At 38.1% G+C, this 26,323-nt stretch overlaps 1 protein-coding gene across 5 annotated transcripts in view; it reads left to right on the top strand.

Moving 5' to 3' along the window:
• The window catches only part of STIM2 (stromal interaction molecule 2), a 149,641-nt gene that overhangs the window by 75,396 nt on the left and 47,922 nt on the right, over nucleotides 1-26,323 (top strand). For all 5 annotated transcript variants that reach the window (XM_045474317.1, XM_045474315.1, XM_045474313.1 and 2 more), the window contains one exon: nucleotides 13,384-13,498. In XM_045474317.1, coding sequence (XP_045330273.1) covers nucleotides 13,384-13,498 — 115 coding nt within the window. The remainder of the gene's footprint in view (nucleotides 1-13,383; nucleotides 13,499-26,323) is intronic.

The following is a 26,323-nucleotide window of genomic DNA, read 5'->3' as shown; positions in this document are numbered from 1 at the left end:
CAGTTAGTTTGGGTCTCCACCCCCTCCCCAATCCCCCAGCAGTTTCGGGTCCGTGGCCTCTGCTTCGGTTAAAGTCAGCTGAGGTTCCCTGCATTTGCTTGCCAGTCTCTCCAGTCTTGGGGGCAGCAGTTTGTCTTGGGCCCTCCCCTCTCTTACAGATCCAGGAAGAGTTTACTCTTCAGTCTGTTCAACTTTTTGCTGGTTGTTAGGGTGGACTGGTGACTTCCAAGCTCTTTACACTGGGATTGGAAAACAGAAGTCTCTTCCATAACACTCCTGTCTTTGGGCCTCTTCTGTTCTTTTTTTCCCTTTCTAGGAAGTTTTATTCAGGCTTGTGGCTTAAATTATCATTTTTGTATAAGCTTAGTTCTGACTTCTCTAGTGAATTCCATTCTCACGTTTTGTCTGCTAAGATCTCTAACACAGCATCCTAAATGCTAAAAAAGAGAATGCTAAAAATGCTAAAAAAAAAAAAAAAAAAAGAAATACATTGCTGTCTTTCTTTGTTTTCCTTTCTAGAAAAGTTCACGCTGAACCAATCACCACCTTCCTCAAAATACTGTTTTCTGGGGTTGCCTGGGTGGCTTAGTCGGTTAAGCATCCAACTCTTGATTTTGGCTCACAGTTCACGAGTTTGAGCTCTGCATTGGCCTCTATGGCACTCTAGAATCAACATCCAGGCAGTTTTTATTGGTGATCTAATCCACTAGGTCAGTTTTTCTAAATTAATCATCACTTTTTTAATTTCCCCTTTTTGCTGCTAGACCTTACTTTCTTAGGGTGATGATATTTTTCTTTTGCACTCATGTTAGTCTGTGTCCTCCAAGAAGCAAACACCAGTAGCAGATTAAACATGCTAGAAATTTATTAGGGGAATTGCCAGTGAGAGACAAGGGTAGGGAGATGGGAGAGGCCTTGTCCTGAACTTGGGTGAAGGAGAAAGAGAAGGAAGGAAGGAAGAAAGGAAGGAAAGAAGGAAGGAAGGAGGGAGGGAGGAGGGGGGGGAGGGAGGGAGGGAGGGAGGGAGGAAGGAAAGGAAGGAAGGAAGGAAGGAGCAGACCCTACTTGGGATTCTCTGTCTCCCTCTCTCTGCCCCTCCCCCATGCTCTCTTGCACTCTCAAAAAGAAATAAATATTTAGAAAAAAATCTCGTTGGGGTGCCTGGGTGGCTCAGTGACTTGAGCATCCGACTCTTGGTTTCATCTCAGGTCGTGATCTCTTGGTTTGTGGCTTCTAGCCCCGTGTTGGGCTCTGTGTTGCCAGTGCAGAGCCTGCTTGGGATTCTCTCTCCCTCTCTCTCTGCCCCTCCTGCGCTCTATCTCTCTCTAAAAATAAATAAATAAACTTCTAAACATTTTTTAAAAGTTTAGAAAATACTGTTTTCTTCTCTTTATTAAAAAAAATTTTTTTTAATGTTTTTATTTATTTTTGAGACAGAGAGAGACAGCGTGAGTGAGGGAGGGGCAGAGAGAGAGGGAGATGCAGAATCTGAAGCAGGCTCCAGGCTCTGAGCTGTCAGCCCAGAGCCCGACATGGGGCTCTAACTCACGAGCTGTGAGACCACGACCTGAGCTGAAGTCTGACACTCAACCGACTGAGCCACCCAGGCACCCCTTTTCTTCTCTCTTCTATGTTATTTTTGTTGATGGTATCCCTGTTTTACCTACAACTCAGGCTTGATGCTCCAGTCTCATCTTGGTCTGCATTTTTGTTTCCCTCTCGGAGTTGTTTTATTCTTTGATTTCTGACTTGTCTTGCCATTGCCAGTCTTTTCCTCCTTTAAAATCCATTTCGACTATTACTACTTGATTAAAACACTTTGGAACATATTTTGTTTTTCTCTTCCCCTCCCCCCGACTCAGTGACTTCTAGTGGGTCTTCATAGGCCGGTGGTATCAAGCTGTAGTGTGCAGCAGAGAATCACCTGGAGGATATGTTGAAACCCAGGTTTTAACTCTAGGATTTCTGATTCCGTAGGTCTGGGATGAGACCCAAGAATTTGACTTGCTGACATGTTCCCAGATGCTGACATTGCTGGTCCAGGAACCACACTTTGAGAGTCACTACTGGAGTCTACCACATACAGCCCAGACTTCTTCATTTGGCATTTAAGACCTTTTATGGTGTGGTCATAATCTATCCTTCTAGCCATTGTCATTTACTCTGCATCTTCTTGATGCACTCTCTCCTCTAGCCACAGTTAACTGCAGACAGACTGCTCTTTGTACACGTCCCATAATCTTATATGCCTCTCCGGGCATTTCACTCATGATTTCTCTGTCTCTTTCTGTATGTTAAATTATATGCAGCTCATAAGATTAATTTTAAGATTTAGCAGAAACAGAATGTCATCCATGTAGTTATTCATCCATCCATATAGAATGTCTTTCCAATAGTCCTCGCTATTTTACTGTGTGTGTGTGTTCTTCTATTACTCTTCTAAGCCAGGGGCGCCTGGGTGGCTCAGTCGGTTGAGCGACTGACTTCGGCTCATGTCATGGTCTTGCAGTTTGTGAGTTTGAGCCCCGCGTTTGCCTCTGTGCTGACAGCTCAGAGCCTGGAACCTGCCTCGGATTCTGTGTCTCCCTCTCTGTGCCCCCTCCCTGCTCATGCTCTGTCTCTCTCTGTCTCTCAAAAATGAATAAATGTTAAAAAAAAAAAATTTATATTCTTCTAAGCCAGAGAAATTTCTTGCATTTGGTTTTCCCATATGGCATTTGTTGCTTTATAGTTTAGTGTGACCCTTATTTTCATTTCATTTCCTCCTGGCAGACAACTCTGTGTTTTACCTGTCTCTCATTAGTTACATAGTATATGTATGTGGTGATAGAAGGAAATTAAATTCTTTCTGTGGCTATAACTAGGAGGTCAAACAAGCCTCCTAGCTGGGATTGTCATATTCAGAGAAATAGGAATACCACCGTAGGATCATCATATTCAGAGAAATGGGTCACAGAGATCCAAGCAGGTACGGGGGCTGGAGGAGTGGCAGGTGCCAGGCAATCCAGCTTTGTGAAAGGCATTTGGCACACTCGGGGCTGCGTACACCCAGCCCATGCCTGCCCTGCCACCATGATGCCCAGGAAGAAGATCAGGTCCACTGAGGGAGCAGTGAAGGAGGAGCCCAAGAGGGGCATCAACAAGGTTTTCATCTAAACCTGCTTCTGCAGAAGTGGAAACCAAGTCAAAAATGACAGCAGGAAAAGCGAAATCTTCAGATAAAGAAGTGCAAACGAAAGGGAAAGGGGAGCAAAATGAAAACAGGCTGAAGTGGCTAAGAAATGAGAGGAAACTTCCCTGCAGAAGACCGAGAAACTAGCAATGAGGAGAGTCGCCTCTGATGCAGCAGGAGAGAAAAAGCTCAGTCTAATTAATATTGCATACCATGTCTCTATCCGTGGTCCCTACCTCCCTTCTTATACAGTCCAGAGGAACTATTTTGTAAATGCAAGTTTTTTAATAGTTCTACAAACAGTTTTAAGGAGAGAGTCCCACCTTATCCCCCCCCCCTTTTTTTTTTATGTGTAATTGCTTTTTAAAAGAAGCAAAATCATTTCCTGGTTATTTTTTGCTACAGCCTGAAAATGGTGGGATATTTGTGGGAGGCTTTGATCATCTTGGGTGTCAGCCTGATATTCCATATGTAGGGATAGTTTTATATCTTATAACACAAAGCATATTAAATGGTAACTTGATGTCAGTCATGCATTTAATATATCTTGAACATTTTAAATGATTTCTGTTCCTGTGTTGTTTTTGGTAGAATTGTTTCTTCAAGAAAACCACTCCTTGAAATCTTGGCTCTCCCTGTCCTAATTTTGTACACTCTGTAACATCTTTGGTTATTGTACTCCAGTTTTCCTAGTAACTTTGTTAGTGTGCCCTGACGATGAAAATTTGAGTGTGTGGTGTATATGATACAGTGAATTAGTGGGCCGTAACTGTGTAACATTGTATAATAGAAGATATTGGTACTTAATACCTGTTGAAGGAAAATTTGCCTCCAGATTTTAAGCTGGAAAGTCACCAGAATAGCTGCTTAGAAAAGAATCATAAGTGCATGATTTTTTAGGTTTTTGGTACGTATGTGAAGAGCTGTATACACATTGAAGTGTCTGTGTACTGATCCTCAGAACAGCCAATAAAATCTCAATTATGACAAAATAAAACAACCAAAAAACACAAAGAAACAGGTTATAGTTACAACCCTGAGTCTCACTGATGGAAGTATTTTAAACTTTTTAACCCTGAAAAACCAAACAATGATAAAAAGACATGAAAAAGTATAATATGTGGCAAATTAATGTCATCTCTTAAAGGTTGGGTTAACAATCATGAGAGATGAGCAATACATTTAAAGTAAGTAATATCTTTTTAATGAATAAAATTGTGCCTATGAAAGATAATGAATTTCTTGAAATTCTTGATGGTTTAAATATTTGAGGTATATCTTACATTCAATTCAGTGCAGAAATTTTAGCTCTACAGTTTCATGAATTTTGACAAATGTATATACCCATGTATCCAGTTTTGATACAGTTGTGCCATTTTGATTCTCAAATTTTGAAACTGTTACTTTCTTGTGTAGAAGATAGCGAAGAGAAATCTTTGTGTTGCTATAAAATCTATTAAGTGTGATTGGTCATAATTTTCCTTTTCTTTCTCGCTGCTAGTTTATTTCCTATACTTTTCCCAACTATGTGGTAACTAACCAGAGATCTGAGGATTGGGGTAGGAGGATTCTTTTCTCTCTCCTTGGCAGAGGCCATGTAAGGCTACTGGGAGGCTCATCCACCTTCCTGTGTGGCTGTAAACTGTATGTTCTCTCCTGTTACTGTCGATTCATTCACTGTTCGTGCTCCTTGCAAGAGCGAATTTTTCCATCCAAGCACTTCATCTCATCTCCCGTCTCCTGTGGACAACTTGAGGACAGTGCTTTAGCAATGTACCGTTTCCTACTGATCTTTCCCATCTGACTCAAACCTGCCATTGTCTTGCACCTCATAAACGCAGCAGTATGAAAACTTCCAACTCTTAGTTCTCCCTTTGGTGATTGCCCAATTCCTTTCTTCTTTTTTTCCAACAAGTTCCCTCAAAAGGATTTCTGTACTAGTTTTCTCATCTCATTCTTGAAGTCACTTAAGCTTTTGCCTCTGTTACTCCTCCAAAACTGTTCTAACTATGCTCCGATTTCCGTCTGGTCTTATTTTCCTTCTGCTTATACGGCTTTTAAGAACAGTTCCAGCAGTACAGGACTTCCTGTGATAAACCCTTACTGTTTGTCTGAAAAGGTTTTTATTTTGCCTTCATCTTTGGAAGCTGTTTTTGCTGGGTAAGAATCCTAGGTTAGCAGTTTTTTCTTTCACACTTTAAATGTGCTTCCTAAGTGGTCTCTGGATTATGTTCTCTGACAATTCTGTCCTCCTTATCTCTGTTCCTCTGTTCCTATTGTGTTTTCATCCCCTCTCCCCCCTCCCAAGTTGCTTTTAGATTACTCTCTTTATCCCTGACTTCAAGCTATTAGATTATGATGTGTATTGGTGTAGTTTTCTTTATGTTTCTTGTCTTGAAGTATATTGATCTTCTGGGATCTGTGGGTTTATAGTTTTAATAAAATTTGGAAAAATTTCGGCCATTATTTCTTGAAGTATACTTTTTTGTCACTCCCTCTTGGCTCCTTATGGACTCCAATTACACTTATGTTAGGCTGTATGAAATTGCCCCACTGCTCGCTCTCTGATTTGGATAGTTTCTCATGCTTATTGTATTTAGGTTTGCTGATATTTTAGTCTGTCATGTTTATTATTAATCTCATTCAGTGTATTTTTCATCTCGGTCATTGTAGTTTTAATGTTTAGAATTTTGATTTGGGTCTTTAAAAGAAACGCTTTGACCTTACATGTCTTCAGTAACACACTCAGAATTTACTTTAGCTTCTTGAATATGTAGAATATAGCTGTAATAAGTACTTTAATATCTTTGTTTACTAATTCTCTCATCTTTGCCATTTTTGAATTGGCTTTGATTGAATTTTCTCCTAGTTTTGGGTTCTATTTTTCTGTATCTTAGCATACGAGGTAGTTTTTCATTGGATGCCAGACATTGTAGATTTTACCTTGTTAGGTACTGAGTATCTTGTGTCCATAGAAGTGTTCTTAAGCTTTATTCTAGGACAGGGTTAGGTCACGTGGGAGCACTTTAATCCCCTTGCCTTGTATTTATAAGCTGTTTTGAGGGCAGAGTCCATGTAGAATTTAGTCTGGGGTTCGTGTTCCACAGTACTGAGACAAAACCTTTCCCACAAATTATGAGATTTTTCACTCTGTCTTATTGGAACAAGCACTATATGTAATCTGCTACATGTAATCTTCAGGGATTGTTTCCTCTAAATTTTTTGTGTGTCTTCTTTCCTTAGCTTGCTATGGCTTTCTTGTACTCACGGGCTGATCAGTAGTCAGTAAAGACTCCAGGCAGCCCTTTTCTCTCTCTCTCTCTCTCTCTCTCTCTCTTTAGATAATCCACGCTTCCCTCTCTGTGCAGTCCACTCTTCTCTGTACTGAGTCCTGTAACCCCTCCTCTCCCTAGTTCTCCCCAAGCTCCCACCTCCACCTCTTCACCTCAGGAGGCTGCTGGTCTCTGCCTGATTCCCTCTTTCTGTGCATTATCCTGAAAATTCTGGAAGTTCTCTTTAGGAATTAATTTAGGGCAGTCACAGGGCATACTTTATTTATAGTCTCCAGGAATCACTGTACTTTGTTGTCTTGATGTTCATGACAGTATAGGACCTTATTTATTTACTTACTATTGAATAGACTGATGGAATCATAGGTAGTTTTGTTAGAGATTTTTGGATTATAATCAATAATAATCTCGAAGAGTAGTCATTATATAGGTGATGTATTGGTTCCTGTAAAACAAACTTCAGCTCATAAATACATTGTGTTTTACAAGTCTTTGTAAATTAGTTGTTTGACTCTGTCGTCTGTCATCTCTCATCCGATCATTCAGTTGAATTAGTGTCATAAATACTGGGTAAGTTCTCCAGCTAGCGCATAAAAGGCTGTGGTCTAGTTTAAATGGTGTTCAAAGTCATTGTGAGGCCGGTTGAACTCTGAGCTGTTCTGAGAACAGAATCCTAAGGAGGTCGTTGGTGCATTTATTGTGGGTAAACTGAAGATTGACTGATGGGTTTTTGATGTTGGAAACTTAGGGAGTGGGATTAAGGGCTGAAATGGTACTGTGGCAGCTGGACAAAGTATAAAGTTAAGATGTGGAAACCGTCCAAATCAGTTTGAAATTTTCATTAGGATAGATTTTTAATGTTTGAAAAAAAATCGAATGCAGGATCTGAAGAATTTTTTCTCAGATATTAAGTGATTTACCTTTTTTCATTTGTAATTCCATGAAAACACGTCCCAGTTGCTTGTGTTCTCTTAGGTTCTGTGTAGGTGTTATCATTTGTCTTAGATGAGAAGATCAGAGTTATTAACACAGAACTATCTTAGCACTAGCCCGTGTCCCTGCATTGTTACAGCATTCTGTGTGGTAAGTATCAAGCAGGATTTGATATTGCTGCTCTGTAGATTTAATTCTTAGACCAGTGATTATCAGTGGCGTTTTATAGTGCCTCAGAGTCATCTTCTAGCATTTCAAGAAATGATGCAAACCAAGGCAAAGATTTAACTCATTATCTTAAAAATGATTTACATGAAATAGCTGAGTTGTTGAGTGTTTACTATATACCAAGCACTATTCTTTACACTTCATATGAAATAAGCCACTTAAACCTCATAACCTTTTGATACATGACTCTTGTCACCATTTTGCTGACGAGAAAACTGAAGCACAGAGAGGGAAGTAACTTACTAAAGTCATACGGCAAATAGTAACTTTGAGATACAACTACACTAGTATGTATTGGTCTGAAGATTGAGTCTGCGCTCTCAACCACTGTGTTCACTTTTGGGATGAAGAATATGGACAATTCATGCTTTATTAACATGGTATTATTTCTAAGAGTTTGGGAATCAGTGCATTTTTCAGAACATCCAGGTTAGGATGGTGGTGTGAATAGTGGTGAAGGACTTAAACTTTGGAATTCTTTAAAATTTATGTTGGTATTAGGTTTCCTAAATAACTGTATGAAATGGAATGAATTGCCAACCCTCCCTTAGCCTTAGCTTTTTCGTCTTTACGGGTGAGAATAACAGTGATCCTTTCTGGTATGCATTCTTTCCCATTAGACATTATACTAAGCTATTTTAGTATTCTTTTTTTTTTAAGTTTATATATTGGGGGGGGGGGGAGGAAGAGCCATACTGTCAGTGCAGACAGAGCTGGATAGGGACTCAAACTCATGAACTGCGAGATTGTGACCTAAGCCAAAATCAAGAGGTGGATATTTAATCAGTTAGGTCACCCAGGTGCCCTGGAACCCATTTACTTTAACTGACTCACGTATCAGACCTTGGACACTGTTGATGACAGATTTCCTTGGGAAGATCTCTGCTTACATTGTCAATGAAAAGGCTGTGGTTTTCCTCTTCATCTCTGTGTTATGTATGTATTTTGTTTCAGAGGTCTGAAATGGTTGTCTTAAGAATATTAGGAAATCCTAGCTTCTTAAATGTCTATTATTTTCCAAAATGTATATTAAACCTACCAGACTACTCAAGGTGAAAGTAATTTATTCAGGCTTTAAACTTCAACAGCAATAATAACATTGATATATAAAAACGACTCAAATTACTTTTATTTTCTGACGCTCCTGTGTGCTAGGTATGCATTTTTAAATGAATTTTCTTCATAACCATTTGTGTTAGGTAATTTTATTTTCCTCACTATACAGAAGAGAAATACGAGGCTAAAAAGAATGTAAGTAGTGGAGTCAGGTTTCGAATATAGTCTGTTACACTCAGAGTCTGAGTGCTTAACTGTGATGATAAATCACCTCTCCATGAATATTGAGATCTTAAAATCATATATTTAAAAATAAAAGGGGAAACACTTATGTGTCATTGTTATGTCATGGAAATCAGGACAAGAGTTGTGTAGCCCAGGCCTCCTCAGGAGCTGAACTGGAAGTCATCAGGAATCGAGCCAATTCCTGGTGCCATTTCTTTCTTGCTGTGCTTTCTTTCGTTTCTTTCTCTCTTGGCGTTTTGACTTCTTCTGTATGTGGTTCGTCTTGACTGTTCATAGAGTGATACCTTCGACACCAGTTTCCTTATCATCTTAAAGATCCAGAACCATCACCAAGTGACCTAGCCTTTTATGGTCGGAATTGCAGTTTCTTGTGAAATAGAATCCTTTCATCCTGGTCATGCTCTGGATTGTTTTCTTCTGGGTCAAGTGTCCATCCCTTAGTCACATGGCTGTGGCAGTGGGTGATAGGTTGAGTGAAGGATGAGCTACACTGATGTTGGTAGGGGAAGAGGTATAGGCTGAAAAGGGCCCCAGATATGAGTGCGCTATTATGTGTCAGACTTTATTAAGCACTACTATAAAAATAAAGCACAAATATAAATGCAAATATAATAAAAACAAAAAATGCATAGCATCACAAATGTAAAATATAAATACAAAATACAAAGTAATGTGTATATTAGAGATACAGGGAACTGAAATCAACTTATCATCTAAAAGTTAACTTCCTGAAACTGGATATGTAAATTCCGTAATGGTATTAGAAGAATATATTTAAAAGATTCATCTTGGTGAAAGTTTTTGTAAAGAACATTCAGTAGTCATTTATTTGAGTACTTCTGTATTTGAATTGGTAATTCAGGCTTTCCTATAGTAGGTTTAATTAGGTGCATAATTGGATATGTTTAGCCAGGAACTCTAATGTAATTTGCAGTACATTGTTTGAAGATTTACCTCATAGAATTTGAATCTATTTTCTGATTTCTTAATTCACAGATTTCAACAAATAAGAAGTGTTTTTCGTTTTCTCATGCATTTTCAATTATTGGTGACTGCTTTTAAAATTTCTTCTGTTAGCCTGTCTCATTTCTACAATTTGCACTTCTTTATGAAGTTAAAGAAAAGTCTGAACGGTCAGAATGGTCTATAGGATATGGGAAGAGAATTTAATGGAAGCTGATGAGTTCTAGTATGTTTGGTTGAGTTAAAAATTTTCCAACTTAATTTCAACATAAAGTGATTCTGCTTTCTAGTCACATTGTGATAAAAATGTTGAAGATATAGGAGATACAGACTACACTTCTATCTGGTTTGTTATGAACTGTATTATTTTGGGGTCGTGTTTTAAAACAGAAGCATATACTCCAGGGAAAATATAATTCTGTGCATTTATATAGTTTTGACCCACCTTTTGTAGGAGCCAGATAGTTCTTTTACATTAAGTGAACTATATAGATAATCTTCATGAGCTTTTTTTTAATTGCCCTTCTTTGATATCTAAATTCTTTTATTTATTTATTTATTTTTTAAATGTTTGTTTATTTTTGAGAGAGAACAAGCAGGGCAAGGGGCAGAGAGAGAGGGAGAGAGAATTCCAAGCAGGTTCCGCCTGTCAGCACAGAGTCCAGTGTGGGGCTCAATCCCACAAACTGTGAGATCGTCACCTGAACTGAAATGAAGAGTTGGATGCTCAACCAGCTGAGCGACCCAGGCACCCCAATTCTTTTATTTTGTTAAACACGTAATTTGGCATATGTCTATACACATCCTAGGCTTTCTAAAATAGTTCAGTAGCTAGAATGTCTCATCTAGTCCATATGTGGAAATTAGCTCTCTTTTCCAAAATATATTGATCCTGAACCCACAGAACTCTATTTTTATGTTGTGTTCATGTAGTGTAAAGAATTTCCTAGGACATTGGTTTTCTTTTTTTATTTTTCATGTATCACAAATATGAAACATTTGCCATTTGTTCCAAGTGGCTGGACTATTTCCAAGGCAGGCTTCCTCCCTGCTTTTTTCATCATCGTGCTTTTCAATATAGAATTTCTCTCTAGCTCTTGAACCTTTTCCATGCTAGGGGCGGTTTCTGAACATCTCAGTGGCATTGATTTTTCCAGGTATACCTACTAGATTTTGAAGGTATCTGGAAGAGCAAAGAGGAAGGGGCAGAAACAGGAAAAGAGAAAATATGAAATAGAACTAGGCAAGAGTTGTAGCAATGAGGCAGGCCTCTTTAAAAATCACTTGTAAAAATGGTATTTAGAAAACAAGGGTGAGACACTGTCTTTAGATCAGCAAAAAGACATAAGTAATAGACCTAGATACCTGCCTTTCAAGTTATCTATGGTGAAGGACCAGAGTTTTCATTTCCAATTCATTACAGATAGGGCCTACACGATAAATACATTTATCACATGCTTGGGTCAGAGCTTTTGAAAGTGTATAATTGCTATAAAGGTTTCTAAATGGCTTCTCTCCATTTCTATACATACTGTAGATGAGTATCAGTTTGCTGCCTGACATCAGTCCCACGACCACATGTTGAGTAGTAGTGTTGATCCTAAAATGTTTTTTCTTCATTTTATAACTGAGGTTATTAAAGCTCAGAAAAGTGAAATGATTTTTCAGTATTACACAGCTATTAAAAATTTATTTTTTTTAGGGGCGCCTGGGTGGCTTAATCGGTTGAGCATTTGACTTCAGCTCAGGTCATGATCTCACGGTTCGTGGGTTCGAGCCCCGCGTCAGGCTCTGTGCTGACATGACAGCTCAGAGCCTGGAGCCTGCTTCAGATTCTGTGTCTTCCTCTCTCTCTGCCCCTCCCCTGCTCATGCTCTGTCTCTTTCTCTCTTCCAAAAATAAATAAAAACATTTAAAAAAAAATTATTTTTTTTAGTTTCAGTAGAAAACAATACAAAAGTAAAATTTGACCTTTGTCTGAAGATGATGTTCATTGTCAGCATATAAAAGTCAGAAAAATAGGTCTTGGGGGTTGGGAGTTCTAGGGGATTTTCACTTTCTGCATTATGGATTTCTGAAATAATCTTTTATATGATCTTTTATTTTTGAAATTAGAAACATTGATAAAGATACCAAATAAAATAATACCAAAACAAGAAAAATCAGAAAAGAGATAGAAAAAGCATAATAATACAGAAAACTATTTGTTTCATATAATTAGAGTAATGAGTTTATATGGGGAAAGTGTCAAGGGATCAGGCCTAAAAGATTGTCAGGAATAGGATTGGGAAATGGTATATAAGCCATAAAAAAAAAGCCATAAAAAAAAAAGTAGTTTGCTTTTTATTTGGGAGACAGTGGGGAACATCTGAAGGATTTTATGTAATGAAGTAATATAGAGCAGGTTGCTTTTAGCAAAGAAAATTTTAGTGCACTCTCTGTATTTTATTTATTCTTAACAAAATTCTTTTCACATTTTTTGTTTATTTGGGGGAGGGGCAGAGAGAGGGGGAGAGAGAGAATCCCAAGCAGGCTCTGCGCTGTCAGCCCAGAGCCTGACACAGGGCTTGATCCTATGAACCATGAGATAATGAGCCAAAAATCAAGGGTGAGATGCTCAAGCAAGCCACCCAGGTGCCTCTTTCCATATATATTTTAAAGTAAGATTAATGGAGGATCTACTTTAGTTTTATAAAATACTTTAGTTCTGACCACTATGGTCAAATGCCTTTCAATTATAAATGATAGCTTCAAAGGTAGGAGAACACAGAAATATGAGATAGTAGTTGAGATGAGTACTCATTGTGTTTTGAAACACTCTGTCAGTAAGTATTTGGTAAAAATGTATAATGTTGAGGCAGTATGCTATGTTTTTGAGCATTAGAAACCTCTCGGGTTGAAATCTTAGCTCTGCTGCTTGTGATTTTTTCAACCTTGGGCAAATTATTTTACTTCCTTGGGTCTCAGTTTTCTCATCTATAAAATGGGGATACATAATACAGAACTGTCAATAAAGTTAAAAGGCTGTGTGTGTGTGTGTGTGTGTAGATATATAGATATGGTACGTAATGTAGAATAGTAGCTGGTAAATAATGAGCATTAAATAAGTACTTTGTCTTTTAAAGGCTTATTTATTTATTTTGAGAGAGAGAGAAGAAGAGACAATCCCAAGCAGGCTTCTCATTCTTAGCATAGAGCCTCACATGGGGCTCGAACCCATGAACTGTGAGATTATGAAATGAGTGAAAATCAAGTCAGACGTTTAACCAACTGATCTGCCCAGGTGCCCCTAAATTTTTGTTGTTGTTATGATTAGTAGAAGACATTTTGTTAAATAAATTTTATAAGCATATAAGAATAATGTGAATACAAAATACCAAAAATATACCAGTTATTATCTGAAAATTGCCACCTACTGGATTTCGAACTTTTTCCAGTTTAGAGACTAGAATAGTGCATTTAAGTTTACTTAATTTAGTGTTTTTTCTTTTATAGTTTATCAGAGAAGATATGAAATATAAAGATGCTACTAATAAACACAGCCATCTGCACAGAGAAGATAAGCATATAACTGTTGAGGATTTATGGAAACAGTGGAAAACATCAGAAGGTAAGACTTTTTAGTGAACTGAATCCCTCACCTGCCCTTTGCCCTGCGTAGCCATTGTCAACTCACTAATTGCATATGATTTTACGAAAAAAATCAAACTACCATTTTCTGTGAGGATACTTATATTTTAGTAAATAATTTTTCCACTTTTGATTTTGAAAAATGATTTTTATCTTTCTTAGGATTCATTATGGGTCAGCCTGTTGCCAGATAATTTGATACCTTGTACTAGAATAAGTAAGGTAATGCATGTCTGAGAGCTTAAAGTTGTGGCGTATTGCTTCAGCTGTTAAGTGACATTATTATAAAAGGTTTATCAAATAAATATGGATCCCAAAGTTGTGTTTTTAATTGTCACATACAGTTTTCTGAAGTCTTCAGAAGGCACAGAATGTTTAAGCTTTTCCTTAAATGAGTTCTTTATGAAGTCTTCTAATAGTTGCATGATAAAGTTCTATAATTTATATTTTATCATTTTTCTGCCCTTAGATCCTCAGGCTGTCTCATGGACAGTAACTAATTGGGGCAGGAAAAGTGTATGACCTGAAATCTCACCTTGATCCCTAATACTAGAAAAGAAAAAGCTTATTATTATTATTATTATTTTATTTTTGAGTAACAGAGTCAACCAAAATGTCTTTTTCCAAATGTTTTTATGTTTCTATTCTTTTATCAGTCAAGCATTATGCGGTGTTGTGTATATTTTTCTCTGCACCTTTGAATGGTGAAATGAAAGGAGGAGGAAGTTGGGACAGACTGCCACATAAGAGGATAAAGACATAATAAAGTTCACTAGACTGGTTCTGGTAACATTTGGAAATGGGAAAATACAGAATGCTACCCCATTAGTGCTTGGTGTTTGTATTAATATATGAGAAGGTTTATAGCATGCTTTAAAAATCTGTCTCTCCATTTCCCTTCCCCATACCAATTTTAAGTAGTCGGAACTTGGGTAGTACTAGAAATGAAAGAATATCAGTCTCATGAGGGGAAAGTGCTAGAATGGTGGGAAGCTCCGTAAAACTTAATCTGTGTACAGATATGCCTTGGTTCCAGACCACCACTCTAAAGCGTATATTGCAGTAAAGCAAGTCACATGGTTTTTTGGTTTCCCAGCGCATATAAAAGTTACGTTTACACTATACTGTATTCTGTGAAGCGTGCCATAGATAACATTATGTCAAAAAAGATGTACATCCCTTAATTAAAAAATGCTTTATTGCCAAAACATGCCAACCGCCATGTGAGCTTTCAGCAAGGTCTCATCTTTTTGATGGTGGAGGACTTGCCTCACTGAGGGTGGCCGCTGACCGGCCAGAGCGCTTGCTGGAAGTGGAGTTGGCTGTGGCAAGTTCTTAAAACAGGACCGCAATGAAGTTTGCCACGCCCACCGACTCTTCCTTTCCTGAGCAGTTTCTCAGTAACATGCAGTGCTGTTTGATAGCATTTTACCCACAGTGGCACTTTTTTCCTAACTGCAAACCCTGCCCCAGCTTTATCAACTAGATTGATGTCATATTCTAAATCCTTTGTTGTCGTTTTACCAGCACTCACAGCATCTTCACCGGGAGTAGATTCCATCTCAGGAAAACACTTTCCTTGCTCATCCATAAGCAACTCCTCATCTGTTCAAGTTTTGTCATGAGATTGAAGCAATTCAGTCCCGTCTTCAGGCTCCCTTTCTAATTCTATTCTTGCTGTTTCCACCACATCCGTAGTTACTTCCTCCACTGAAGTCCTGAACCCCTCAAAGTCCTCCAGGATGGTTGGAATCCACTTCTTCCAAACTCCAGTTAATGTTGATAGTTGCCCCTCTTCCCATGAATCACGGATGTTCCTAATGGCATTTAGAGTCATGAATCCTTTCCAGAAGGTTTTTAATTTACTTCCCAGATCTATCAGAGGAATCATTTTGGCAGTATAACCTAATGAAATGTGTTTGTTAACTGGTAAGACTTGAAAGTGGAAATTATTCCTTGATTCATGGGCCGTAGAATGGGTGTTGTGTTAGCAGGCATGAAAACAACATTAATCTTGTTGTACATCTCCATCAGAACTCTTGGGTGACCAGGTGCATTGTCAGTGAGTGGTAATATTTTGAAAGGAATCTTTATTTTCTGAGCAGCAGGTCTCAACAGTGGGCTTAAAATATTCAGTAAACTGTGTTGTAAACGGATGTGCTGTCATCCAGGCTTTGTGGTTCCATTTATGGAGCACAGACAGAGTGAATTTAGCATAATTCTTCAGGGCCCTAGGATTTTCATAATGGTAAACGAACATTGCCTTCCTCTTAAAGTCACCAGCCTCATTAGCGCCTAACAAAAGAGTCAGCCTTTTCTTGGAAGCTGTGAAGCCAGGCACTGATTTCCCTCCTCTAGCTGTGAAAGTCCTGGATGGCATCTCATAGTCTAAGGCTATTTTGTGTGTATTGAATATTTGTTGTTTAGTGTGGCCACCTTGGTTACTTACCTCCTGGATAGCTTGCTTCAGCTTCTGCCGTAGCCCTTGCTGCTTCACCTTGCGCTTTCACGCCGTGGAGAAATCTCGTGAACCAGTCTCTGCCAGCTTCTAACTAGAAATCTGCTATTTCCTCACCTCTTTCAGGCTTCACAGAATTGAAGAGGGTCAGGGTCTTGCTCTGGATTAGGCTTTGGCTTAAGGGAACATCGTGGCTGATTTGATTCTATATCTGGACACTATAACTTTCTCCATACCAATAAGACTGTTTCACTTTCTTATTGCGTGTACACAGGAGTAGCACTTTCAATTTCCTTCAAGAACTTTCCTTTCTGTTGACAACTTGGCTAACAGGCACAAGAGACCTAGCTTTCAGCCTGTCTCAGCTTTTCACATGCCTTCTTCTCTAGGTTTAATCATTTCTAGACAGATTAATTTTTTTGTTAAAAAATTTTTTTTAGTGTTCATCTTTGAGAGAGACAGACAGACAGACATGAGTGGGGGAGGTGCAGAGAGAGAGAGAGGGGAAGACATAGAATCCAAAGCAGGCTCTGAGCTGTCAGCACAGAGCCCAACACGGGGCTCGAACTCAAGAATCGTGAGGTATCATGACCTGAGCTGAAGTCGGACGCTCAACCAACTGAGCCACCCAGGCGCCCCTCTAGCTTTTGATTTAAAGTGAGATATGATTCTTTCTTTCACTTGAACACTTGTAGGCCATATTATATTATATTATATTATATTATATTATATATTATAATATATAATATATATTATATATTATATATTATATTATATATTTATAATATACATTTTATATATTATATATTATACATTTATATATTATACATATTATGTATATGTATAATATGTAATATATATATTATATTATAATATAATATATTATAGTATTAATTGGCCTGATTTCAGTATTGTTGTGTCTCAGGGAATAGGGAGAAGGGGGTGGGGAACAGCCAGTTGGTGGAACAGTCAGAACACATATTTATCAGTTAAGTTTGCCATCTTATATGGGTGCTGTTTGTGCCACCCTGAAACAGTGACAGGAATGACATCAAGATCACTAATCACAGATCACCATAACAAATACAATAATGAAAAAGTTTGAAAGAGTGTGAGAGTTACTAAAATGTGACACAGAGACAGGAAGTGAGCAAATGCTGTTGGAAAAGTGGTGCTGATAGACTTGCTTGATGCAGGGCTGCCGCAGGCCTTCAGTTCGCGAAAGGCAAGATCTGTGTGATGTCGGTGACGTGCAACAAGTAGAAGTGAGGTAAAACAAGGTCTGCCCTTGTGTGAACTGTCTCTGCAGTACATACGCATTACTGAAGGAGTTAGAGGTCCCTTATAGAGTCTGTTGCTACTAGTATGTGTTAGATTTTGGATAAGAATAAGTTGAGTGGAGCCCACTTAACTCCGTTTGAATGAAGGGAAAAAGGTGCGGTACCTTGTTATCGCCTGGCGTGCTCCCACGTGGTTCAGCCCCGTCCCTTGCTCGGGTAGTTGCAGCATCTGCCCTGTGTCCCCGTGCATGTGCTTGTGCTGTGCTGCATTCTGTACTCAGCTCAACAGAGTAATCTGCTTAAAATATAAGTCAGGTTTGCTTTGTCCTGTGGCAGCTCAGAGTAAAGGCCAAAAATCTCTACGAAGACCCGTAAGCCTCTACATGACCTGCCCTCCCCTGCCGCCTCTCCTCCTCCCTGTTGTGTCCTGCCCGTCTGTCTCTCTCATGCTGGTCCTCCACTGCAGGACTGCGCCTGTCCTCGCTCGTGGACCCTCAGGGAGGCCCACCCTCAGCACTCTGTTTAAGATGGATGATCACATCCCTCACCCCCTTCTACCCTTGTTTTTGGCACGCTTATCTTGTAGTCAGCTTCACATTTCCTTCCCCCATATCGAGTATCATCTTCTAGGGTATTATATAATTGACTTACTCGTTATGTTGGTGTCCTTTCTCTCTCCTGCCTCTGAGAATGCAAACTGTAGAGAGCAGGGGTTCTTTGTTTATTTTCTTTATTAATGTATCCCAAATCCTTGGGGACTCTGTCCTCAAACCATGTTTTGGTTTTTGACCATAGGGAGTTTGGTGAGATCTTTTGTGATCTATAAAAATGTTTTGTTTTGTTTTGCTTTGGCTTAAGGCCTTTCCAAGTTGAGTAGCCTCTTAAATCTCTTTCTCCCTGGGCTTTCGCCTTAATTTCCACCCCCTAAAATTTTTACCATTATGATGCTGAGATTTCCATCTAAGTCACCAAACAGCCTAAATTTATGTACTGTATTATTTTTCTCTAAACCCCAGTCTCTCACATCACCTCCTAAAGAAGTAGCACATGGGAGGAGGAGTCTTACAGCTGCATGGGAGGAAATAGAGAAATGAATCTCAGATAAAATAAACCTCCATTAGAAGCTTTATAATCACCTAATTGATTTTCTCAATCCGTGTGAGACATTTATTAAAGGAGTCATGTAAAGGCAGGGCATCGTTGCTAGACCAGCAGCATTTATTTATTGATGGATGGATGGATGGATGGATGGATGTTTATTCTGAAAGGGGGGGGGGCGTGCAGAGAGAGAGAGACAGAGAATCCCAAGCAGGCTCCCCACTGTCAGTGCAGAGCCTGACGCAGGGCTGGAACTCAGGAACCATGAGATCCATGACCTGAGCCAAAATCAAAAGACGGATGTTTAACTGACTAAGGCACCCAGGCACCCCAAGATCATTGGTTTTTAAATTATAGCCTGAAAAGACTCTGGTATCGTGAAGACATCTTAAGGCCAGGACATGTGGAATGTGCAGGATTCTGCTTTTATCTGGTGTGTTTTGTTTCTATCTAAGATTTTTGTTAGGAAACAAAGAGTAATTCTTTTGAAAAGGTTTGGAAACTGCTGCTATAGACATTAGAATGTACCTTCAGCAATAGTATGTAATTCAAGGTTGTTCGATAGAACGTTACAAACACACACTAGTGTGCGTGCATGCCTGCGGATGCTGGCAAACATATGGGCCTACGTGTCTCCAGTGCCTAGAGTGGTGCCCTGTTTACTTTGATATTCAGTAAATATTGGTCAGATGCATGAATCGTACCTGATGAGCATTGGCTATTTAGTATTTCAGTTCATCCAATACTTTTGGGTATATGCATTTCTGTTGCAATAAAATATACGCGTTCTTGAAAAACTTCTGTTTTGTAAAATTAGGAACTTAAAAATTACAAAAGTTTATGTGAAAAACGGGGTTGCAGCAGGCTGCTCAAAATCTATGCAGCTTTATAACCAAAGCACTAACAGTACTAATAAAAATACTAGCACAAATTGAAAAGATGTGTCAAATTCCAGATCAGTTAATACGGTAGTGGGTGTGTGCCTTTACCTTAAACAAGTAGGTCAAGATGACTTCACGGATGGAGGTGTTAGATAAGGCTGAGGTTGCTAAATTGTGTAGACAAAGGAGACCTGAGCCAGAAGCCCTGCTGAGACAGGCGGTGGCCCAATTGGGCTGAGAGGAAGGAGTGCAGCAGACAGCATGTCCGTAGCCTGCTGTTTGGCATTCTGTACACTTTGTACCCATTTGCTGTTACTTTGCGGTATAAAATGCTGATTAAGTCACACTTGAAATGGTGTGACTGTTACATTTTATTGACATGATCCTTGTTGACCAGTTGCATGTAAGCTAATTCGTGGCACAGAAGCACATGCAGCAGAACAGGTGGTATCTGTGGTGTACTAAGTAGGCCCTGGATCCCAGGTATTAGTGATGAATTAAACATATCTCTGGGCAAGAAGGAGTAATCGCTGAGTAGGAAAGACAGACAAATAATTGCAGTACATGGTGATGTGTACGATAATAGAAATAAGTGTAGGACATGGAGATAGCTCCCTGGAGGAGAAATGAGCTCTCTGGTAGGATTATATACAGAAGGTGGTGCTTGTGATAGGTTCAGAGGATTGACCAGGAGTTCTGGAGGGGGGTGAGGAGGTGGACCATTAATGGTGGCCCCTCATGGCTCTTTCTTCAGGTACCTGGAACTTGCTGGCCGTGGAAGTGGCATGCCACAGGAAGTGTGGGGGCTTTCACGCTCTACAGATTTAAACCCCAAGCCCTTCTTTTTATGAGCATTCTCTGGAGGGTGAAGTGGACCTAAGACCTTTATGGCGTTGTTAACTGGGGAAAAGTAAAATTGTGTGATGCAGAAATCGATCCTGGTCTCACAGAGAGAAATTTCAGTGTCACCTGAATATACTTTTTGTGTTTGTGTGGAGAATGCTTGATCAGTCTGCACATGGCAGTAGTCCAGTGCACATGAAAGCCATTTAGAAACTAGTATTAGATTTCAGATAGATTCTGATAAACTGGATACGTTGTTAGAATTAGGAATGCATTGAAAGAGTGGCTAGATACCTAGTGAAGGAAAATGGAGAGAGGAAGTTATTGGTTTATGTTTAAGTTTGAGGCACCATAATGGATAAAAAACTGATTAAGTAATACACTGTTTTTAAAAATGGTAACTCATTGGGCTAAATATCTATTATGACATGTGACAACCATGAGGTAATCTTTCCATCCTGTTCAGCACGGGTCTTATCTTACCTAAGATCACTGTGTAATTTGGGGCTTTACAAATTGAATAGACATTTGGAAATTTTTCAGAAGGTTTAATTTTTTTTTTTGGATTAGAAATTTAAAGAACTGAAATTGCCTGAGAGAAGAGAGATGTAGGCATACAAGTAATGGTTGTTTTCAGTTGTATATAAATTCCACCTGAAGAGAAATGACCAAGAGTTTTTTCTGTTTAAGAAAGCAAAAATGTGAATGTCACATTAAAGGATAAGTAAAGGAAAAAAAGATCCTGACATTGAATGTTAAAGTTCTAAAAGTAAGGAGAATTATAGATATTTCCTTTATATGTAGATCCTTAATATTCATAAGAATATTCTTCTGGGTGTGAAGTACAAGTGGATCTCTACATGTTGATAAAAATCTTTCAGTTTTTTTTAGGTGTATGCTATTGGTTACAATGAGATTGGGATATAAAAGAAGTATCTGTGCATGTTTAGCATTATCAGAAGGGTAACTGTAGACGTAGACCTTGCACGTGATGAGGTATCATTATCTTTGTGGCATCCGTTAACACAACATTTATTTGTAAACTTACAGTCGGCATGGCAGTCACTTTGGTAGAACACAAGTATAAGATAAGACCTTTCTCCTCAAGGGGCTTACAGTACTGTCCCATGTGCACAGATGAAATGTTAAGTAACAATTGAAGAAGGTGTGATTAAGTAGCAGGTAAGTGTTATTATTATGAGAGTTTTAGCAAATGGACGGATTTGTTACGAGGGAGTCTTCATTAGGGAGATGACTCTTCAGCAGGATTTTGAAAGACATAAAATGTTCTTAGAAATGATAAAGAGGAATATACAGATTAGCACATTAAAATGAGTAAGTAGATATGTGTAATTCCAGGCTTAAATTCTAAATCCCTCAAATAAGCACAGTTTACAAATCATAAATATAATAATTTTTAGTGTGAGATAAGAATAAACCCCTGTTTTAATATTTGTCTTTTGCTATTACATGTAATGCTTAACCATTCTGTATCTTTGTCATCTGCTAAATGGAGATAAAAATTGTGTACCACATCAAATTGTTGAGGACGAGATGAATTTGTCCACCTAAAGTGCTTAGAACAGTGCCTGGCACATAGCGAGTGCTAAATGACCATCCCTTGTTACCACTGGTTTTGTAAGATAGATGTGGGGATGTGGAGACTGATACAGATGGAAGAGGTGTCTGGGTTGGGGAATAGTAGGAAATAGGGTCAGAGGGAGAACAGACTGGTGAGCCTTGATGTTTAAACTTGTGAGCTGTTCCAGGAGTGGTAAGATTCCACTCATGAACCAGTGCTTACCATTTGGTGGTGGTTGCCTATAGCACTTATTGAAGAAGCTTGCTCTGTGTCTGGTCTCAGTAGCAAAAAAGATGTTATTGTAGAAATCGGTGGTTGGCAATATTTACTGTATCTATGGCAGGTGGTAGTGTATTTTAGCATTTTATTCATCATCACACTAAGTATGAGGAACTATTTTAACAGCTTCCCATTGTAGAAAGCCTTATAATGTAGAATAGTTAAGGAAAATGAATTCACTTAGGAAGACTAGCTTTGAGTTTAATATAGTGTGGATTTTAGTGGGAAGAATGAAAAAATCATGAATTCTGACAAATGTTTTACAGGAAGACTTGAATCAACTTTCCCCCTTTGTTCAGAATGAATTCCATTTTATTTTTTTCCTCCTTGTGATTTTAGACCCATTGGACTTGAGGAGAATCATTTAACTGACTCATACAGTGTACCTATTTTAGTAAATATTTATTATGAGCAAGACATTGTTCTAGTTACTGAAGATACACAGATGAAAAATATTTTTTCTGTCTTCCACCTGCCTGGAGTCTATTATTGGAGAAAAATCTGTTAATAAGCAGTTAAAGGATGTGATATGATCTAGCACAGAGATATGTAGTAGGCATTGTGGGATAATAGAATAAGAACATGTTGGTCTGTCTGCAGAGGGCAAGTAAGGCTCGAGGAGTTAGTTGCATTAAGGTACATTACCCTTCATCTCTTGTTATCTCTTCACCGGGAGGCACTCTGCTGGGTCAATTGCTTTCAAGATATTTGTAGTTAATATAGCACATTTCAAAAACACAGCGCTCTTAATATGCCTCTTAATATGCTTGTGCTGTCTTATTAACTCAGGTTCTTAACACTTTTCAACTTTTGTATGATACTTTTGGCTCCAGGAGAAGCTGTTGTTAGCCGTCTGTAGAGGTTCTGGGTTTTCATTGTCTACAGGAAGCAGTTTATACAAGAGAAGGCCTGTTCTTGAGGTGGAGTCTAATTTCAGAATGACAAATGTCATTATTTCTAATGTTAGTTCTAACTAACAAAAGTCTTTTGTAGTCCAAGTTGTATGTAGAGAACAGGTCACACAAATGTATTGCTCATTTATTACTGTCAACCGGCTTATTTTAAGTGCTTAACATGCGTTTTTGTTAGAGGAGTAGCGTGAACATTACTCGATCAATTTGCAAAGCACTGTTCTATATTAATCAGAATTGATTTCTATACTATGCATAATATATGCCCTTTTAAAATTCATTAAATAGCTTTCTTTTCATTGTAAAATTACATGAGTTCTGAGCACTCATAATAGGTTTCTGATCTTATTTATTCATCATTGTATGTCAGCATTTCAGTCTCCCTTTATTTCATATCTGTTTATTGGGGCTAACTGTTTTGGTGTTTATAATTTTCATTTTCTTCTTCTTATTTCTCTTTTGTTGTTGACCCTTTTCCTTTTTTACTTCAGAATACTTGACTTTTGGAGATTTAGGGTCATTGTGTGTACTGATTTGTTAGGATTAATTATGTCTGTTTAATCTGTGGAAGATACTTCACTTTGAGATGGCTGTGTCTTTTACAGTTGTTTTGGTTTTATTCTGAAATAGAGACCATCTCTCAGAATAGGATGCAGAGAGCAATTGCCTATCGTATCTCTCTGTACTTTGGGTTCTAAAAATTGACAGTTTCTATTCTTTGGGAACTCATGAAATAGATACGTTGTGAGCCTCACTTGTTTCTCAGATAACAAATTTTCCAGTATGTAATTCATCATATGATGAAAATGTTCTTATAATTTAAGGAAGTACTATTCTAAAATTGTTTGTAAATTTGCCTTATTATGGTTTTCTATGCACCTGAGTTATTCTACATTTCTCCTCTGCTATGTTCACAGACTCAAGGGATACCTCAAGTTTGGAGTACAGTAACAGAACCTTCTGCAGAAGGTAAAAATGAGGGCTGTCCACTTTTCACTATGATGGACTATTTAGAAAACAGTAGCCTTTCTTAAACATCTTAATGTTCTTTCTTCATTTTCCCCAGCAGTTGGGAATCGATTCCATGTAGATTTGTGTTAAATTTGGCTCTACCATTCCTTGGTTTGGGAAGTGGGTGGGTAGGATGGACTCTGGTTATAGTTCTGTATGTTAAAATGTATATTATTACAGGAGATTCACTACATTAAATTCTACTTTAGGTGGAACAAAATTTTTTTCCTGCTCTTTTAGATAAGGGACTTGTTTGTTGACAATAGTATTCTCTTCTTCAAAGACGGACAGTTGTACAAAAAAACTTTTTTTTTTTTCTCCCCCAAACAAGTCTGTGTTTACTTGGGTCTTTTTTGCTATTCCATCGATTATTACTTAGCAGTTTGGAAGCAATTATAATAGAAATAATGCAGGTTACAAGTGCATTGAAAATAAAATTTTCAGAGATATTCAATAACCTATTTCTATTTGAATATGAACATGATTTATTTCTGAAAACTCTAAACATTTTTGTAATTCTGGATCATACATATGTATATATGTTTTATTATATATATAAATATGTGGCTCAGAGAGAATGAATGATAAAAAATAGGGTTAACCCCATAGTGTATGTGTATGTATCATACTTAAATACTTTCGCTCTGTGGATGGTTACTCTATCAAAATCGAGTCCTGAGCACATATAAAGCTTGTTTTCTAACTTTCTCATCTGGTTAAGATGCTCTTCAATAAGACATCCTAAATGAGCATTCTTCTAACATTTGGCCAGTCTTGTGTTTCTGTTTCTTTTTCTATCAGTGTGAATTCTTCCAGGTTGTTGAAAATGGTGGACCATTTACATACTTTTGATTTAGAGTATTTAAAATCAACTGCTTACTTAAGTTACTGGCTTAAAAAAAAATTAAGAGTCTAGATCAGTCTGACAAAGTGAAACAGTAAATGTCAGTCGCATTGAATTAAGTTTTTACTTCCATCATCATTTCTTTTCCTTATCATCAGGTAAAAAGAAAGTATAAAACAGGTGTTTATCACTAGGAGTTTATGGCTGCTTAAGGGCTATGTTCTCAGACAAAATTAACAACAAAGAGTTTTAATAACTCACATAAAGGTATTATAGGTAAAGTCAGATGACTTGAGAATTTAGCAAGAGAAGGAAAGAGAATAGCTCCCTGGGAATACTGCTGATAAGGCAAAAGCTGAGAATTAGCTAATGAAGCAAGTAATAGCTATCAGAAACATGGGAGGTAAATCAGAAAGTCTAGAGAGAAAAGTTTTCAGGACGTAATGGATGGTTGCATAGTTGAGGGCATAGTCTCCATATTGCAGAGTATCTGCTGAAAGCCCTCATGAAGAATGTTCTTTTTCACATCTCTGTAATAGGAACACATGTCTCATGTCTTTCATGTCTCTTTACATTATTTGAATCTTGATAAATTTCTTCTCCCTCACTTCCTTAGTGGTGGGTAGAGAGAGAAGACATGAAAAGTGGCTAGTAGTTCTGATATGGAGAAAAAGGATGTATTGGGACAAACCCATGAGACTGGGCAAGAAGAAAGTCATTAACCTTCAAGAATCAATTTAAACATTGATAGGAGGAATTGAATCACATATACACACAAAATAAGTGTTAAAACAGATTTAAGTGGAAGCAAGCTGAATGTGCATCAGTGGGTAAATGGATAAGGAAAATGTGGCATATACATACGATGGAATATTATTCAGCCTTAAAAAGAAAGAAATTCTGGCATGTGTTACAACATGGGTGAACCTGGAGGACATTATGCTGAGTGAAATAAACCTGTCATAAAAGGACAAATGCTGTATGATTCCATTTATCTGAGATGCCTAGAGTAGTCAAGATCATAGAGACAGAAAGCAGAATGGTGGTTGCCAGGAGCTGGGGAGCGGGGAGTGGGGAGTTACTGGTCAGTGGGCACAGAGTTTCAGTTTTGTAAGAGGAAGAGTTCTGAAGTCGGATGGTGGTGATGGTTGTACAACAATGTGAATACTTAGTACTATTGAACTGTGTGCTTAAAAATGGTGAAGATGGTAACTTTTATGTATTTTAACCTCAATTAAAAAAAATGGTCTAAGAGAATGGGTAGATAAGAAGTAGAGAAACAGTGGACAACCTTTTAAGGTATAGGCAAGAAAATGGAGGGAAATTGAATGGCAGTTACAAATGGCTAGTATGATCAAGTAAAGGGCTTTCTTAAGAACTGGTAGAGTTGACTGTGCTTAAAGAAACAGGGAAGCACTCTACTGACATTTTTAAAAGTTGAACATTTTTTAAAAATTTTCAATTCAGGGAGTACTTTGTTCAAAAAGTACTGCGTATAAGAGTTGTCATTGGAATTATACCTTATTACATCATTTAATGCCAGCATTTATTTTCTTCATGGATAATTGTGTTGGTTTATGGATTGAAAAGATATTGTTGGCTAATAAAAAATGAATTT

The sequence above is a fragment of the Leopardus geoffroyi genome, chromosome B1 (genome assembly GCF_018350155.1).
Source record: "Leopardus geoffroyi isolate Oge1 chromosome B1, O.geoffroyi_Oge1_pat1.0, whole genome shotgun sequence".
NCBI classification, from domain to species: domain Eukaryota; kingdom Metazoa; phylum Chordata; class Mammalia; order Carnivora; family Felidae; genus Leopardus; species Leopardus geoffroyi.
The sequence above is the reverse complement of the archived record's forward strand: the minus strand, read 5'-3'. Positions and strand labels throughout refer to the sequence as shown.